The sequence below is a fragment of the Mastomys coucha genome, chromosome X, assembly GCF_008632895.1.
Source record: "Mastomys coucha isolate ucsf_1 chromosome X, UCSF_Mcou_1, whole genome shotgun sequence".
Lineage (NCBI taxonomy): Eukaryota > Metazoa > Chordata > Mammalia > Rodentia > Muridae > Mastomys > Mastomys coucha.
Window position 1 is genome coordinate 106,415,217 of NC_045030.1, and position 20,048 is coordinate 106,435,264.

A 20,048-nucleotide genomic window follows, 5' to 3' on the forward strand; every position below is an offset into this window, starting at 1 on the left:
CCATCATAGCTAAGCTGAGAGTTGATAGTTCTGCTGTGCCAAGGAATGAATTGTAGGCACGATTTTTGTATATAGATTTCCTGCTATGGTCAAAGATATTTGACTTGAATAACAGGAAGTAAAAATTACTTTTTCTTAATTCTTAATATGAAAATTAATATGGCCAACATATCCTAATTGATTGAAATCCAAAAATATGAGGAATTAGAAATTTGTTGGCTGTCATCCATTAGTCTCTCTAATTTGGTAACTGGAGAAATAGGTCCAATTATTGTAAAATCCATATACACTTTCTGCTTGTTTGTACATGTCTTGCTGGGTTCTATATAATGGTTTTGAAATCAGGCTTCTCCTATCTCAGCTTCTCTATTAGTAGGATTGTTTATTTGATGTTTTTAAACTACACTATAGTTTTCAGAACAGCTTACATATTTCAAAAGTTTATACAACCAAAAGAACCATAGACAATTAACTAGGGAGGTGGCTTGTAAGAGAATAACGAAGAGTGAGACTGAATGCTTTGCTTGATGTTTGTAACTATTGTATCAAGTTTGAAGATGACTTTATAAGTTACTCTTTTTCTGAGATGAATGCTTTTCAAAATTGTCATAGCCAATGAACCAGATTCTTACCCTCACCTAACATCTGTGCCACCCTCCAAGCAGAACCATTGTTTATTGAAACAGTTGGTGAATGACTTCATGGATAGGCCATCTTAATATACACAGCATTTCTTAAATGCATGTAACCTGTTCTCTGTGGGCTGAGAATGATGACAAGTCAAATAGCTTTGATAAACTTTTAAACCTGTATGATAGGCAAACAGCTTTTCACTCATTCTTTTCTGGTCCAACCTAGATGATCTGTTCCCCTCCTAGGCAGGGTCATCAATGTTTAAACTTCAGATCCACTTAAGGTTCCAGAGGCTCTATGGCTTTCTTAGTACTGTATCTCCTGTCCTGGAGTGATACGTTGCTGTCTGGGGTCTCAAAGGTCCTCCATATAGTCTCCAAAGTAGATGCTTACTCATACAAGAATTTCCCCCCTGAAATGGGATATCTCCATTTTTGGATATCCTCTAACAGCTACTCCTATCACAGCTGCTCTTGAGGATCCTAACAGCTTATCTGGAATGTTCCAAAATCCTTCCAAGTCTGAAGTAGGGAAAATGTACAGTCTTTCATTGATAAATTCTGGACTACTATACCCCTGCAACTCTCCATGCCACATCCCTGTTTGGCTGTACCACAGAACAGCCCAAGATTTGAGGACTATGAATGAGGTTCTGATCTATGCCATTGTTTCCAATCCTTAACCCTCATAGAACACACCCTCTAATATCTTCTGATTCTCAGTGTTAGACTTTAAAGATGTTTTCTTTTGTATTCCTGTCTACCCAAACTCTCAGCTCCTGTTTATGCCATAATGGCAGAACTCATTTCACCCAAGTTACTTAGCAGTCTTACCTCAGAGATTTCAGGATAGCCTTATCGTTCCTGATGTTTAAACTCTATCTGTACAGAGACTTTTCCTCTCTTAAATTTCTCCCTAGGAGTAGCCTCCTTCAGTATGTAAATATTAATCTGTAATTCAGATAAATCCATTTCAGATCCAAATACTGTTCTAACTTTTTGTTCAAAGGCCCAGATCTCCCCAAAAAGGTCAACTTATTGGGATTTACACTAACAGCACAAGCAGTATTCCCAGTTACTGCAACAATCTTGTTTCAGCTATGGTACTCCAGCCAAAACCTGCTAAGAAATTTTTTAGGAAGGGTGGGATTTTACAAGATCTGGGTTTCCCAATTTGACCTGATAGCTAAACTTGTCTATGAAGACTTAAGGGAAACAGAGAAAGAGCCATTAGTTTGGACCCCTGAAATGATATGAACCCTAGATCTCCTAAAGCAGATTTACCTCCTACCCAGCATTAGCTCTGCAATATCTTAATACAATTTTTTCTTTGTATGTATGCGAGCAAAAGGGAGTAGCAGAGGAAGTTTCAATGAAAGCTTTGGGATTCTCAGTGTTCAGATGGTTATCTTTTGAAGCCGGGTGGCATAGGGCTGCTGCCCTTACCTCAGGGCATTGGCACTCATGGCCATGGCTCTCTTGGTTAGGCAGATTTCTCAGTTAAGCCTCAGAGCATGGTGACTCACAGGCCACACTAGATCCTTGAAAATCTCAAGGATTTTCCACTGAGGATCAGAGAGAACCATCAAGTACCTCTAGATGGCATCAACACCCCAGGTGCTCCCCTGGTGGGTCTAGAGGCTCATTACCTATTTCCGTATACCACTGGGACAGATGATCAATGCTATCCCTCACTACCAAGGTAAGTATAGCTCAAACATGAACTTACTTTTAGGGTATTATCTCTTCATATTAGCCTATAAGAAATAAGGAAAAAGTCAATTTTTAAAACTGCCTTGAGCAAGCATAGGTTCAAATATAAATAAACAAAGAACACTGGACTCCTGCTGGAGTCTGTTAGTCTAGCTATCCATGCCCCCTAACCCACACTAGCTAAGCTGCCCCACACACCCAAACTACAAGTTTAAAATAGAAAATGATTAGCCATAAAGCTAGAAATATAACAAGGTCATGTACCTGATGCATTTTAAAATAAAAAGAATGTAAATTAAAGTGTAGAGATGAACCCACACATGATTTTTGTTGAGTAAAAGACAAGTGCTAAGTGGCCAAGAGAAATGCAATGCTTAGATGATGTGTAAGTCTGTATCCTCCTTATTACTCAGCCAAAGAGGAATGGGAGGAAGAGGCTTGTGTAAAGCTTAAAAAGACTGTTTTCTGTGCTTAATTGGCAAACCTGCCATTCTAGACTGATGCTCAGATCTGCAAGATCATGAAATAAACTAATTTTCACTAACTACACTGAGTTTCCAGTACTCTTCTTATAAAGTGATGATCATTTTTCACAAATGCAGGAGATTGAGCTTATCTGAAAGACCTCCTCACATTTTAAAAGACTTCTTGAAGCTGTTTGGATCAGATTTTATCAAGTGTTACTCAGGTCTCCAAAACAACCAATCTATAAAGCCTATTTCACATGGCTTCATCTGTCCAGTGTGAATATTGTGCTTGTCCCTAGCTCAAAGGGCCTGCTTCCATGAACCCCTTAGAGATCTGACTCCTCTTATAGTAAGACTCAAGGTGAAACAGACTCTTAAAGCGCCCTAGATCCCAATGAGTAGCTAGTTCTCTTTCTTGCTTTTTAAAATTATGATATAATTTTACAAGCTCTTCCCTTGTATTCCCTTGATATGCTTTCTGCAACATTCAACTCAGTTTAGGGAACTCATACTAGACATTTTCCTTCAGAGAGATGTATGTATGTATGTATGTATTTTATATGCATGACTTATATGTGTGTGTATTTGTGAGTGCAGGCATGCATGGGTAGAGGCCAGAGAACAATGTCAGGAGTCAGTTTTCCCCTTGCTCTTGGGATCTGGGAATTAAATTCTGGTTTGCAGGTTTGTTTGGAAAGAACTTTTTTCCTGCAGAGCCATCTTGTGGTCCTTAGCTCCGTAATTTCTTAACTAATTCTTGGACTGAAGTTATCACTTCCTTTGATTTACTTCTTCCACCTGTACCCCTCACTGTATCTTCTTTTGTAGTCTCTTGACCCAGAGGGCTTTTCATCTGATACCCTTCTTAGTAGGATAAGCCATTATGATAGATATAGGTACCAGAATAAGAGTACTCACGTTGGCTTTTTATGATTATCATACTTATGGCCAAAATAGTCTTTGGGACTAGACTATATTTAGGTGGCCCTCAAAATCCCTTCAGGTCCAGTTTAATTTTCCAAAGGCTTCATTTGTAAAATTAAACTGGTAGAATTGTTTACAGTAGTCCAAGGAGTATCTGCCTGGCCCTGGGACAGAAATGTCATATATATGCCAATTAAGTAGGGATAGTACAAGGTGTAGTTATAAGACTGAAAGCATCTAATTAAATGGAGAGAACCTCTGAGGGATGGTTCCTATGGAAGGACTCATGGGACTAATTGGCTTTCATCTCCTGGGCTCACTCACTGATATAATTTCTCTCTCTCTCTCTCTGCCTATCAGTCCCTCTCTCTGTCTCTGTCTCTGTCTCTGTCTCTGTCTCTGTCTCTCTCTCTCTCTCTCTCTCTCTCTCTCTCTCTCTCTCTCTCTCTCTATCTCTATCTCTCTCTCTCTCTCTGTGTGTGTGTCAGTCTTTTTGACTTAACCATTTGGTATGACTCATATGTTTCATATTAAAGTTCCATGGCCTTGTTGCAGGGCCATTACCATTGACATTAGTGTTTGTCTTCCTCCATTAAGGACTTTACAGTCTCCAAGTTGATGTTCCAGTTAGGCCTTCAACCTCTTGAGACAGTCCTTTGTCCATTCTTCTCCAAAATGCTTAAGCCTTCTATGTTTTGCCCATGGACTTCAAACACTACGATATATTAGCAACATCAATAAGGTCCCTTTGATAATCCTTCTAAGTACTGAAGAAGTGCCAGATCATGATCTTTGCCCCTTGCTAAAGACTTGATCTTACTGTTTTGTCAGGGAGCAAATTTAGAGATAAAAAGGCTAAAAATAAAAGAAAGATTCCCACATTTTAACCATCATCCCCTCACTATGTGCAGCCTGACCACAGTGCCTTGTGAGGTTTTATACAAATATTAAAAGCCTAGTAATACTTTTTTTTGGAGACAGGGTCTCTCTATGTAGCCTTGGCTGTTCTAGAACTAAGTAGACCAGTTTAGCCTCAAACTCACAGAGATCTTCCTACCTCTACCTCCTGAGTGCTAGGATTAAAGATGTATGACTATGTCCTGTTTTAAAGACTAATAATTTTTTTAAATTTTATTAGATATTTTCTTTATTTACATGTCATACGATATCTCCTTTCCCAGTTTCCCCTCCAAAGAAAATATCCAAAAAACCCCCAAACCAAAAAATAACAAGAACAAACCCCTGTACCCTCCCCACCCCCTGTCTTAAGGATCCATGGTACCTTATTCCAAATGACCAAAACCTCAACAACTCATACTATACTATTTACTAAACAAAATATTAATATGCTTATTTGTGACTTATGCAAATGGCATATGAAGGGAGACTAAGTAACTTTCCTTAACTATATAAAAGAACCCCATTCCCTTTCAGGGGATGATTGTCTCTGTCATAAGCTGCCCACCCTGTCTCTAATTCTGCAGATTTAATCAACATTTTCTGCATCTATTCTGGTCTGGTAAGTACATTTACTGAGCCTCTGGCTCATTACTGTCATTCCAAGCACAGTAGTAGATCAAAATCACCTTAGAATATAAAATAATTAGCATAAAACAAAAATCATCTTAATTTAAAATAGTTAATAGTCTATGGATATAAAGCAATAACTTTATTATTGACTATTTAAAATTGAGATTGTTTCTGTTTTATACATAATAAAATGTGTATGCATAGTTAAAATACTATAGTAGTATAGTAAAATTACTATACACAATACTTTATATGTATGTCCTCTCTTGGACATTATTATTACTAGGTATACAGTGCAATGATGGTGCATGCTAGGTGATAAAGAAATATTTGTTGGAAATGTGGATAAATGAGCTGCCTGAAGGCCCCATCTGTAGAGCAGTCTGAAACTGATCAATTAAACACTCATTGTATATATATGATACATATTTATATAATGTATATCTAGTTTTGTTGCTTTAGATTATACAGATTGATGATTAACAAGAGATTTATTCACCTTTTAACAGAATGTTTAAAAAATAGAATATTTATATGAGGTTAAATCTTTCTAGAGGGGAGAGGGTTCACAAGTTCCCATACCTTTCTGAAGAATTACTGGCAGTTAATAGTGGTTGGAAGGGGTAGACATTTTCTTCTGCAGTATAGCCATTCCTAAGATACACACTTCTATACAAAACCCTTCGTCCATGCTCATGCAAGTAACCTTAATTAAACTCAATGGGCTATCAAAACCAAGCAACCACACCCGTGAAAGCAGAAGAGAGACAAAATGAGAAAAGGAAGGGTGCCATCAGAGGGAGGGCAGCAAGAGAGAGCAATGAAGCTATAATCACAATACATTATGTACATATATGAAGTAAAAATATATATGATTGCATCATTTTAAAAGAGGAGAAAAGGTTATTAAAAGGAGAATGTGTGATGACACTTGCTTTTGAATAATTTTGTTTTATTCTGTTCATCAGTTATACTGTGCTTTATAAATTCAGTAAACCTGAATCTAACTTTGATAAGAAGATATGCCACTATAATTCAGATGTTATTTAATTTTGAAAATATAGATATATTTGTCAATGCAAAAGTGTATAGAAACTGGCTTACATATCCTGATGTCTTTTTGTGGCCTTATAATTTGATGCAAACATTAAAAGTACATGCAATTATTTTTATTGCCTTTTGATAATCTCTAGTCTGTCAAATATACAAACATCTCACTGGACGTAAAGTATAGTCCTCTGTATTAACCTGTAGTACATTAACTGCTTCAAAGATTTTCTGATTAAATTAAAAGTTTTAGCACAGGTCATATTGTAAGGTAACTGATTAAAATATTGAAGTCAGAAGTAAAACTGTAAGTACAAATCAATAACTGCGATGTCTGACCTTCAAATACAATTCTTCAATCAACTTCCTTTCATGTTTTAAAAGTTAGTTTTGAAGATTTCTAGAAAGATAAGCAAGATCAGCTTTTGTTCTTTTGTTGGTGCTAAGCTCCTATGGGGAATATTTCAAGAATATTTAGTTTCCCAAACAGGAAGAGCATTACTTTAACAAACCTTGAATGTTCTGAATGGATCCATCATCAGCCTTTATGGTAAGGATTTCTCCAGGGTTAACTTGAACAAATACAATCTAGAAATACATAATTATTTAATAGCATACTTTTTTGTAAATCTATGGAAAAAGTCATTATTAACCTTTTTGAATAACATTTAGGCTCCCAAATTATAGGGATTTCAAAATGCTCAAGGAGAAGAGTACAATTGGGTCAATGGACACTTAACAGAAATTTAATACCCCTTAGTGAGAACAGCTTATTCCCCCACCCAAGTAAAACTTACTAAGTTTTACATAGAAAATAGGTGCATTGAGGTGGAAAGACAACATTCTCCTCTGCATCTACCTCCAGAACAAAATCTTTATAAACAAATAAATGAAACCCCAGAAAATACAATTTATCTGAAAGTAAAATTCAGACATACTTGAGACCAGTATTGGGGAGAAGTCCAGGTGTTATACATCTTGGGCTGAGTCATAATTTGTGAATAATTAGAGCATACTGCCATGGTATTAGGGTCCAGAAGATAATTCTCCACCTAAAAAATGTAAATTTGCTTACAAATATTTTTACTTTTGTCACTTTTAGAAATAACACATTTAGCATCATACACTAATAATAAAACTGAGTATCATGTTGATGTTTTCATGCATGCATATATCTCAATAATTTCTGACTTATGAGAAAGTATCATCTTTACTTCTTTTTAAGAGAAAAAAAGTTCACCATCTTTTTACATTATATATTGAGTTATGTCTTCTCCTGAATCTGTTAAAGGGGCAAATGCTAAATCTTAATTACATCCTTTCATTCTAGAAATCAATTAATAGAAGTCATTGCTATTCAAATACTTTCAAATATTATATAATTGAACTTATCACTGAATGAGCATGAAGGAACGTTAGTCTTCATTAAACACACAATTCCAAAAGATTTACCATAGGAAACTGTAAATAGTAGAAACTTAACAATATAGAACTAGACCTTTTAAGTTATGCAAAGCAGCTAAATTAATTTAAAAAGAAATGTTATATAGGTACATAAGCTAATGTTGAGTTTCTTAAGTTATTTTTAAAAGGCCTACAAGGAAAATAACCAATGTTGAAAAGAAAGAAAAAAGAAAACAAAACCAAAAACTTTCCAAGTAAAAGACCATAAAACCCAATAAAAGCCAATGCCAGATTTCATAACATTTCCAGTTATAGAGAAAATGAAAAAAGAACCAAAACTTCTCTTACAGGGCACATGGGATCTCCATTGATAACTGGCACTGTCGGAGGTATTTCAGAAAGAATGGGTGCAAGTTGATGTTCCATTGACTCTAAAAGGATTGACTTTCACATTAAGTGATAGTTCTAAAATAAACAACAGAAACTTACAGATTAATTAAATGTAGTAACAATTATGTTTTTTAAATGACAAAACATGACAAGGTATATCTGAGAAATTCCATCTTAATTTTCCTTTCTAGGAATGATTGAGTTGAATGGAATTATGTTAAGACATCATTTAAAGTAATCATTGATCTTCATAAATGACAGAACCAAGTATAGAGTTGACAGATTCTGCTTCATTGTTTTATCTTCATTCATGTGAAGACAAACAAAGATAGCATATTAAGCAATACGAATAAGAGTTTATTTAGTTCAACAAGTCATTGGCTATTTGATCTACTTATATCTAGTTCAAATAAACTGAGATACAATTTATGACATTAATTATAAATAAGGTTTTATATTTTAAAGAAAACTGTAAGAATCAACTAGTTCCCATTAATTATGTTATAAATACAAAAGTTAGTCTAACTGTCTTAGACACTAAACCAAATAGCTCAAACTTAATATAAAAATTTAAACCCAAACATTTAAACTCATATTTCTTCTTTGATTGAAATATTTTATCTATAGATAACACAAAAAGTGGATAGGAAAATGTGATTACTTTCAAGATAGAGAAAGAAGATGCTCAAGAATGAACCTCTTTGGAGGGAGGCAAGTCTTGAACTGGGGGTCTTGTGATAATTCCATAGTCTTTAGTAAAAGAACACTTATATGTCATAATTTCTTTTCCAAATTTTTAAAGCAGCCTTAGGAGACTCCTTATTTATGAATTTTGTTTAAAGGTAAGTATTTTGAAAAGAAAACTTTAGAGTCATGAAGAAATCTGGATTGTATCTAGTGGGGAAACACACACATATTTTTAGGTTTAAAGGATAGTGACTAGTTACCCCTTTCAGAGCTTTAAAATGCCTCCTCAGGAGTGACAAGCAACTTATATTTTTCTAGATATATCTTTTGTAATCAAGGTATTGGTTTAATATAAGGCAAAAGTCATTGCTTTGTGGTCTCTGATGGATGGATTGACCAACTTAAAATATTATTTTAAAGCAGAATCTCTCTCTTTGTCCACCTCTCTCCCCCACTCCTCCCTATCTACCTCCATTTCCTGTCTTCCTCTCCTCTTTCCCCTTCTTTTCTTTTTCTCCCTTCCCTCTTCTTCCTCTCCTTCTTTCTTTTCTTCCCCTCCTTCCTCTCTCTCCATCTCCTCTCTCTCCTTAATCTCCTTTCTCCCCTGTCCACTCTCCTCTTCCTGTATTTCTTTCCTTCTCTTCTTTCGCACTCCTGTGTGCTAAATTTACAATCATGTGTCCATAAGTTATCTTAAGTTGATATAATTTACTATGTCTCTGCTAGACTTTGTTGGTTGTGGATGACATGCATATGCCAACAGATTCACAGTGGACAGGCTGTTTAGTACAAATTGAGAAAGAAGTTTTACTTGTTCTGAAATTATTATTGGTATCAGATTTTCTAAAATCGAAACATCTGAAAATCTTTTCCTACAACCAAACATTATATGGGATTTAGTTTCCTTTTTGGACTTTTAAATCTTTAAGTCTTACAGGTTAAGTTATCTCTATTATATTTTACAGTATGGATAGTTAAATTATCCAAAAGTCATTGCTTTGTGGTCTACTCTGATGGATGTTGTTACCCTTTCATAGTATGAGTAACAACTTCTGTTTTCTCCTTATAACTTGGTCATTAATTTCATGATTAAAAAATAACTTTTAAATTAATATTTAGATCTTCAATTTCTTAAAGATAGTATGACTATTTGGGGGCTTGAGAGGTAACTCAGAGGTAAAGAACACTGTTCTTTTAGAGGACCTCAGTTCGATCCCTAACACCCACATGGTGGCTTACAGAAGTTACAACTTCCTGTAACTCAAATTCCAAGTGATCCAATGCTCTTTTCTGTCCTCTAGAGGGACCAGGCCTGTACATAGTGTACAAATGTGTGTAGACAATGTATTCACACACACACAAAATAAAACTTCAATAAAAATTTAAGGAACTATGGCTTTATATAACCACCACCAAAACTTAAGCATAATAATAATATTACAATTATTTCAAAGAAGACAAACCTATCCTTTTAAGCATATAAAGCATATATAACAAAATATCAGCAAAGCATACAAGCTCGAGAACTGAACTTTCATAGTTATATCAGTATTATTACAGGCAAAAGTGGACTAAAAGAACAAAGCCATACACCTTTTCTATCTACAATGTAGTTTAACAACCTGCTTTAAATACAGCTTTCGTCCATTAGGCACAAGTAAGATAGATAAGTATACAATTAAGGACAATTTGACAATGGCTTGGTTGCCAAGGACTTTTTTTTCTAGTGTAGAGAATTTCTAGGGTTACTTCATTAAATACCTCTTTTCCAACATAATCTATTTTCCACCTCATTAAGTAGTCAATTAACTACTCTATAAGGTGAAGTACCTTTTTCAATGAAGCTTTAGTAGTTTTGCTTTTCAGGCTCTTGAAGTCTCCTGAAAAAAAAAAATTCCTGTAGATGCTTCCATTCTGCTATTGCATTTTTTTTTTTTTTTTACAAATTCACTATTATTCTCCTACTACTTTGTACTGTAATTGGCCTATGACTGTAATGAGTTAATGTAAAAGAACTTGAAAGAAGACAAAAAAAATGCTTTGTCAGAGAAAAGCACAAAACTGTGAGTGGCGTTTGTTCAACTACAAATCTCCTGATTCATTTCGATAAATTTACTGCGTATGAATAAAATTTATTGACTGTGGCCAAAATAAGGACTTACAAAATACAAATAAACAGTATGCTTTTTAGAAGCATAAAAGCTTTAGAAATTGTTCAGAAAATGTTAAAACAGACATTCAGGCTTCCTAGCTCTTTTTCACTTTTAATTTCAAGGTGGTCCTAGATTCATGCCTTTTAAATCTTGGAATTTAAGAAACTGTTACATTTAGAAAGTGCTGATTGCATGTTGCAATCAAGATTTTTTTTTTTTAAAAAAAATTCTCACTGCATAAATGTTGAAGCTGAGCTATGTGTCTGGACACATTTACCATAAACACCCAATGTAACAAACAAAAGGAACGTAAGGCAATATTCTTTTGGGGGAACTGCTATAGCTCAATGAGATGGATGATATATAAACATTCACTGTTATTCTGCTGTAAGAAAACAAGGATATTTAAACCAGGCAGCTTTGATACCTGACTCTGTGTCTGCTCCAACAATGAGAATGATTCAGAAGCTACCTACATACATGCTCAAATGTATAAGTCATTTCTAAAGGAACAGATGAACCTCAGACATTATTTTCAACTTTTGTTGAAAGCAAAAACAAATATATCATATATGTAACCTGATTAGGAACAGATTCTTGTAAATACTGGTTGATGTGATTGGAAGAAAATTATTTATAAATATATTCTTATATTTTTTTTCTTGCTCCAGGTTTTCAGTTTGAATTTAACTTTTTTTTTCTTTTAGATATTTTCTTTATTTACATGTAATTTTCTCCATTCCCAGTTTCCCCTCCAAAAAACAAAGAAACAAACAAAAACAACAAAAACAAACCCCTGTTGCCCACTTCCCCATGCCTGCCACCCTGCCCTCTCCCACTTTCTGGCCCTGGCATTCCCCTACACTGGGGCATAGAACCTTCACAGGGCCGAGGTCCTCTCCTCCTATTGATGATTGAATTTACAATCCTCTACTATACACATGCTGCCTGAACAATCAGACCCCTCCATGTGAATTTAACTTTTAACTTTATACAAACCACAGTTTATGTCTCTTTGATATCTGTATTGATTATGTACGGAATTAACAGGGCTTGTTGGTGAAAGAGAACAGGTGCTGTTACTATTTCTGTATTTTTTGTTTATGTCAGAGAAGGTAGAGTGAATTGTTTTATAGTGAAGTCTGATGGTCAAAAGACCTGGGGTCAAATTCTTGCTTTGCCCCTTATTAGGCAAGTTCTGCTTTGTTTGCATTCTTCACTGCTGAGTACTTAATAGGCGCTTCAGAAATGCTGAATGAAGGCTGGACACGTTACCTGCAAATGACCTACTCTGGTAGGCAATCACCAGAAAATAGTCCCAATTACACAGTGTTCAAAATTAGATGCTGTATTTCCAAAGAAAAGAGCACTTGCTAAACAATGGAGTTTACTATATAAATGAATTATTATTTTGAGGACCACTGGATTTCCCTGTGCATGCAAGCTTCAAATTAAAAATGAAGGTTTCCTCATTTAGAGATAAAACCATTTCTGTAAAAAAAAAATCATTCAAGGTATTTGCTATTTTTGATGTTTTTAATATTTATTTATTTATCAGAGGAATCTATTTTATTTAAATAAAAAAGTGTGAATGTCTCTAAGATCATCTATTGAGAGCACTTTCTCATGAATACAACAGTTGGACCAGGAGATGGACTCTGAAGGTGGCAACCTCAGGAATGATGCAACTGTCAATATTTCTGGCTCTTCACCAAATAAGGGGGCTTCAAAGAGGTCAGTCAACATCAGATGACATAGTCAGAGCTTACGTCCAGGCTCCTTTCAGGATAACCCTACTCCCTGTTTCAAAAGACCAGCTTAGTTCTGAAGCTGAAGTTAAAGTCCACACCCACTGTAAGGCAATGTTTACCAGATAGCATCCATTAAATGTCCCCATTAAAACATACATTGCATTTTGATTGACTCATATTTATACATACTTATGAGATACAATAGGATGTTTTGATTCATGTAGTAAATCAACTCATAGGAGCTTTTATCATTTCATCATGAGTATATTCACATTCCTTCTATTTTTAGATACATAGTATAATATTATTAATTGTATTCATCGTGCTGTACACTATATTATTAACTCATAAAGACATGCTTATTTTTGCCACAAATTACTTCTCAGAGTATTTCAAGAAGTTTAATTAAAGAAAACAAACACTAAAGGGTTGGGCCTGAGGCACAAGCATGAAGACCTGAGGTCAGAGCTCCAGCACCCATGGAAAAGCTGGGTGCAGTAGTGCATGTCCAGGATCCTAGCACTTTGAGGATGGATAGGTGGAACCCTGGGGCTTGCTGGATAGCCAGTATATCAATTAGGAAGCTGCAGGTTCAATCATAGAACCCATCTCAAAAAAATTAAGGTGGAGAGAGATTGACCTCTGGTCTCCACATTTACTTTATTGTGTGAGAGTGCACCTACATATATTTATACACACAAACCTATACATCACACATGTATGCATATGCACACACATACATACTCATACATTCACACATACAGGAAAAACTACCATTAAAAATAGTTGAAACAGTGGGCTGGAGAGATGGCTCAGAGATTAAGAGCAGTGTCTGTACTTCCAGAGGTCCTGAGTTCAATTCCCAGCAATGATATGGTGACTAATACCCATCTATAATGAGATCTGGTTCCCTCTTCTGGTCTGCAGGCACGCATGCAGGAAGAATGCTTGTATACATAGTAAATAAATCTTTTGAAAAAAGAAAAAAAATAGTTGAAACAGCAATAACAGAAAATGAATATTGGTTCTTCAGTATATGCTACGCACCAGTCTAAGCATTATTCATCCATAAAGCCATCTAATACTTACAATAGCATATGAAGTAGACCTTTTATTATATTGTTATTATGTACTAACTTGTGATTGGCATATATCTGATAATGTGAGGAAGGGCCTTCAGTTGTTTCCTTCGCTGGCTGCCTCCCACTTTGTTTGGTTTTGCTCTTTCTCTTTTGCAGTGCTAAGAGTCCAAGCCAGGCCTTGCACATATTTTATGGAGGTGGTCTACCATTAAGCTACAGTCCCAACTCAGACAAAGTACATTTAGAACTAAGATAACACTGTGTAAGAATTTCGTGACTATCAATTTTGCTCTGTCCACATAATCTGGAGGCAAAAACAGAGAACTACTTTAAAATCAATTTCTTTCCGGTTCATTTTCTAATCCAATTTACCTTGTAATCTGTAATCTCAATATTTACTACTTAATTCATCCACATAAGACTGTGTGGTCTCTTTTTTTTTTTTTCCTGGCATAAGGTTTCTCTGTGCAGCCCTGGATGTCCTGGAACTCACTCTATAGACCTCAAAACCAGAGGTCCACCTGCTTCTGCCTCCAGACTGCTGGGATTAAAAGCATGTGCCACCACCACTTGGTGGACTGTGCAGTCTTAATTTTGGCTTTTCACTCTTGTATAAGTCCCTTTAAAAAATGCTTTCCAATTTTCATGTCTCAGAAAGTATAATACATCATTAATAAAGAGTAATGCTGGTAATACATCTAAATCAAGGTATTAAATATACAAATGAAAGTACATGTGGCAAATACATGCTATCTACCTGCTTGCTTAGAATACTCTAACTTTAGTATACTCTAACAATTTTTCCCCCTTAAATACCAGCATTTAAAATTCAAGAAGCATTCAAGAAGGATTTTAACTTTCTAGGGATACTAATTACTATTTTGTGGTAATATTTATTTGTGAAAATACACCACAGTTTCCAGGTTAATGAGTCTACACATATTTGTATAGACCTACTGCATAGACCTACTGTTGAATGGGGCCATCTATATAAAACAAAGTTCTAACCTGAGTACAGTAAAACATTAAAATATGTAATAATGACAATAATTCCAGAAACAATTAGGAAATGGAGAGATCAATGATGCTTGAAATGATCGATAAATGCTTCTTTCTTTTTTTTTTAAGCTTTATTTATTATGTATTCTGCCTGCATGCATACCTGCAGCCCAGAAGAGGGCACCAGATCTCACTATAGATGGTTAAGAGCCACCACGTGGTTGCTCAGAATTGAACTCAGGACCTCGGGAAGAGCAGACAGTGCTCTCAACCTTTGAACCACTTCTCCAGTCCCCATAGATGTCTCTTGAACTATGAACTATGTATTAATATTAGCAAATGTCAAAGACTTATTATCTTTCAAATATTTAATTAGGCCAATATACATATACTTATGAACAATATTTCTAGAAAAACATAATTTATGATTGAATATATATATGATATACTATAGAAGAAATGATAAAACATAGAAATATTAAATGGCCTAATCTTTTCTATACTGAAGACAGAGAAGAGCTATTTCAACCCCATGATGTTTTATAGAATATTAGTTATAGTTAATAATTAAAACTCTCATCTTAAATTCTTTTCTCTCATAAAATTAGAGGACTATTATTTAACTATTTATTTGCTTCTCTAACATTAAGTACATAAATGTTCAACACAGCCTCCAGTGGAGTCTTTAGTAGTTCTTAGAGAATGTAGAAGATCAGTGGCACAGGATCAAGCCAGACACAGACCAGATACCACACTCATGCACACACACACACACACACTCCATCACATACACATACATGCACGTTCACACACTCATATGCACCACACTACCACCACCATTATTTCCAAGTTTTCCAAAATTACATATATATATATATATATACATATATATATAATATGTGAATAATTATGGGTTAGCCAGTAAGCTTGATAAAAAAATATAGTCTGTGAAAAAGCACAAAATTAAGTTGAACATTATAAATAATATCAATGAGATTTTTCCTAAAAGATGGGCACAAGAGGTACTCTTCAAGAATGAATACAAAATGTTCATGTAATTAAAAAATTTGACATTGCAACATTGTAGGGAATGAAAACTTTTAAAGTTGGAAATATAGACTTTGGGCCTGATAGTGCACTCCTGTAATCCTGGCACTCAGGATGCTGAGACAAGAGAAGCATGTCTGAAGCCAGCCTAAACCACAAAGGAAGACTTTATCTCAAGGGAAATCAGGGACTTAAACTACAGTAGTAGTTTATGTGGATGAAAATAAAAAAAATTAAAGGTAACACTCAATGTCCTGTTTATCAATTTCTGTAGAGAATATATTTGCAAAAGATGTTGATTACAAATTTAAATATTGCTGGAGAACTTGCCAGTAAGGGGTTGTTAACCAAAAGACACAGCAGTTGAGCAGACTATATTGCTTTTCAGTAAAATAAGCAGAGAAATAATACTCCAGATGGAATAGAAAAATGATTTTAAGTCTCAGTGATTAAGTACTTTTGGCATATATAAAGACTCACTCTAAAAGTTAGAACTTTAGGATAGAAAGATATAGAATGATGGTGGTGTATGTCCATAATCCCAACTACATGATAGGTTGAGGAAGAATGGTCACAGGTTTCATCAAGGCAAAAACAAAACAAAACAAAACAAACAAACAAACAAACAAAAAACCCCACAAACAACTCCCTCAAAACAGCAAATAACTCCAAAATCCAAAACAAATAAAAACAAAAATAAACAAAAGAACTTCCAAACAAACAAAAGCCCAAGCAGACCTATGTGTAGCATGCTTCCAACAGTGGCTAGCCCTTATCTGTGCACATACGTATGTGCAGAAAATAGATTGGACACAAATATAATTGGACTTTACCAGTGGCTGACTTCAGTTGGCTGGTGTGACAAATGACTTATATTTTTAAAAAATATTTTTCCTATCTCACCTTTAAAATTTAAACACAAGTATAGACAGAGAAAAAGGAGAGAGAAAACCTAGAATAAATGTACATTTCTACAACATGCATTGAAATACCAAAATAAAGATTCTTCTTAGTACCTTTCCATCCCCCATTCATGTTTTTATGTGCTGGAGGAAGGAAACTCATCAGGAGAACTGATACATCACTCAACTAGATGAGAATACATAAAGATCTTTAAAATATAAATGCCTATGGGAATATGACATTTAAATAAGCTTGAGAAGTTAGAGAACATTTTAGAATATTAATCAATTGTGGGTTCTTAACAGAAACCAAGGATTATGAAATGCTGGTTCTAGTGTCCTGAGGCCTATGATAAAAAGCAGTTAAATTCTTCACAAAACATCTTTTGGTGGTCACTACCATATTTGGGCTCTGGAACAGTTTGGGGTTGACTTACCTCAAAGTTAAACGTTTCTCCATTAAGAAACACTTATATTTTTTCTTCTTGTAATTCTTTTTTTAATTTCATCTACTTATTTATTCCTTTACATCTTGCCTATGTTACATCTTAAAGGTAATGACCCCAAGAAAAGTTCAAACTACAAATGCCAGTAATAACTGAGAAATTATGTTTAGCTTTGGCAATGGTCAGTGGGGTCATAGGTTATGTGTGTCTTTCCTGCATTTGAATGTTGTCTCCCTTTGACAAAAGACATGATTCTTTCTAGTAAAAGGATATTTTTAAAGAATTAAGATGTTATAAATTATTAGAGCAAGATCCTTAAGAATATATTTTATTTTGTTAGATATTCCTGTTTAAAACTACTAAAATTTCTTTTATTGAAGAGTCAACCCTTCTTATCATAGAAGAACAAGATGTTATCATTAAAATGGTTGATTTTAAAATGTCATTTATTTTTTAATTTTAGAGAATCTACTGAATTTATGGTCTTGAATGATCATTAAACATCAAATTATGCTGAACATCAAAAAGTATGACCAAATGCAATATCTTAAATTGTACATTTCAAAAATTTGAACTTTTTCATAGGTGAATTACTTTTAATTCTTCAATATTTTAATCAGAAAATGGCTCGCTTTTAACCAAGTCACAAGGAATGTATGTTTAATAAGTTTAAGTATGTCCTTTAGCTTATTTAATTCTCTAGTGTCATTACAACAGGGTGAGATTTTGTGAAAAATCTGTTTTCATTTTGAGTGAAAGTTTTGGTGATAGTGTCAACCTGGGATCCTAAGTCACAGTGAAGCAAAGGAAAAGGAGTGAACACACCAATGCAAACCTTCTATTGTGTGAAGAAGCTCTGGGAGATCATGAGAGCTGGTAGTCGAAGCAGCACACCAGTATAAATTTACTTTTCCTCAAATATTTCTAGAATCAATTTCATTATGAACTGCATTTGCAATCTACAGCAAAGTTCCATTATAATAGAAAGGAAGTTGAGACTTCGTTTTCTTGGTCAATCTAATTTTACTGGAATAGAGCACAAGGAGTTTTGCCTAGAGCTTAAAACTGGACTTGGGGTCTCTAGGATGTCAGGATTGTATTAGTGGGCACAGAGCAATTTAAAATAAGGGGTGATACTGCCTTTATAATCAGGACTTCAAGGGCTTACTAAGTCAGTGCAGAGAAAGGTTACTTACTCTTCTGCTAAAATCTGGCACTCAGCAGTGATGAGCTGCACGGGGCCACATTGGTCTGGAAAGATTTCAATGCAGGCTTGCTTTGAGGTGGACACAAAAACAGGTGGAAAAAATTTCACCTAAAGCTATGCTTTACAATCCTACCATTCGGGTTTCTATTTACTGTTGAAGGAAAAAGTTATTAGGCATTTTTTTTTTCAGAAAAGAATATTCTCAGGAGACTACCTAAATTAAAATTAACATACATCTCACTTGTGGAGAAAAACATGAGCACAAGTTTCTGAGAATTAATTTTCCGTTCTTCACAAAACAAAAAGTAAGGTAATAAAATATTTAAAGCTAACTGTGGTGGTCATTTACAAAAATAAACCATGAAAGCTCCCTGGTATTCCTGTTACGCACTCTATACGACACAGATATTACTTTAAGAATCATATTTCAAGTATATTCATTATGTGGAATGTCAAAGGAGGGGGCAGAGTGCGACAGAGCCGGGCAAGGCACAGGGAATTTTGGTGCGCAGAGCCCAGCCCTATGGTAGCAAAAAGGTTGATTTCTCCTTTTTCAGGTGTTTAAGTTTTGAATAAATGTTTAAATTCCTTAATCCCCTTTAATCTGTCAGAATAATGAGAAAATAACCACTAATTTCTTAAATGAATTTCTGCATCAAAATAATTCCAAAACAATTAATTTGTTTGTTAAATAGACAAAATTCGGGATGAAAATTTTCCAACTGTTTGACCGGGAAGGAACCAGACAACGTGATTCCAAGTATTTCACAAGGCAACTCATTCAAGCAAGCAAGCAACAATGACAGTAAGAAGAAAATAAATAGAAAGTTCAAGAACATTACATTTTCTTTTAAGTTTCGGAAAAGTTTACATCCACGAAAATAACGATACCCTCAAAGGCGCGATACAAAAGTACACATATAAACCAAAACAAAACACGAACGATTTCCCAACAATCTTTCCACCCTAAGCCATAAATACTTATCCCATAGGTGGCTAAATAAATGATGCCCAGCGCAGGGCAATCCTCTAGTGTTCATTCCTCAAGGAATCTAAATTTCTCCCCACAATAAAGTGAGCACCTAGTTCACTTACCAGTCAATGTACAAATGAAAAAGCAAAGAAAAAAAGAGCACAGGACGGAATTAGAAAAGATTTTCTGCAAAGCCTTCAGAGTAAGAGCTCCGAATTCTGTGACTAATTGCACATAGAAAAGTATAGATAGTTGCTACAAAGTCAAGGAGCATACCTAAGCAGATACAAAAATGCTTCTCCAAAAGCCTCACTCTTCATTCAGGTACTTCTCGATATGACTCCAGATAGCAAGAGATCCGGCGACAGTGACCAACTCGAGATTAAGAAAAATGAAAGACCAGGCTGGAAAACAGTCACAAATACAAAGACAAGCAAGTGAAGCTAAGCGAAGAAAGGGAGCTGGCGGGACCTATGGGGCCGGCCACCGGACGCGAGGCACAGGAGAGCAGTGGAAGGTCCATGCGGCACCCAACGGCTGGAGGGGACCGCGCCTTTTACGTGGTCTGAATGGAGACGAAAGCCCAGATGTAGGAGGAACTTTTGGTGTCCTCTCGCCCTCCCCCACTCCCCGATCCCAAACTCAGAAACTCTTCCCTCCAAAAATATCCCCTCACCTCCTCGAGTCGGCCCCA

The 20,048-nt window shown here is 35.2% G+C and overlaps 1 protein-coding gene across 1 annotated transcript in view; it reads right to left on the bottom strand.

Annotated features, from left to right (window-relative positions):
• LOC116090414 (fibronectin type III domain containing protein 3C1-like) overlaps positions 1-19,916 on the bottom strand; it is a 68,045-nt gene extending 48,129 nt beyond the window's left edge. The window contains exons 1-4 of the mRNA XM_031370910.1: positions 19,631-19,916; positions 8,066-8,182; positions 7,252-7,365; positions 6,826-6,901 (exon numbers count right to left, since the gene is read on the bottom strand). Of these exons, the coding sequence (XP_031226770.1) occupies positions 6,826-6,901; positions 7,252-7,365; positions 8,066-8,143 (268 nt within the window). The 5' untranslated portion in view covers positions 8,144-8,182; positions 19,631-19,916. The remainder of the gene's footprint in view (positions 1-6,825; positions 6,902-7,251; positions 7,366-8,065; positions 8,183-19,630) is intronic.
• Between the last annotated feature and the right edge of the window lie 132 nt (positions 19,917-20,048).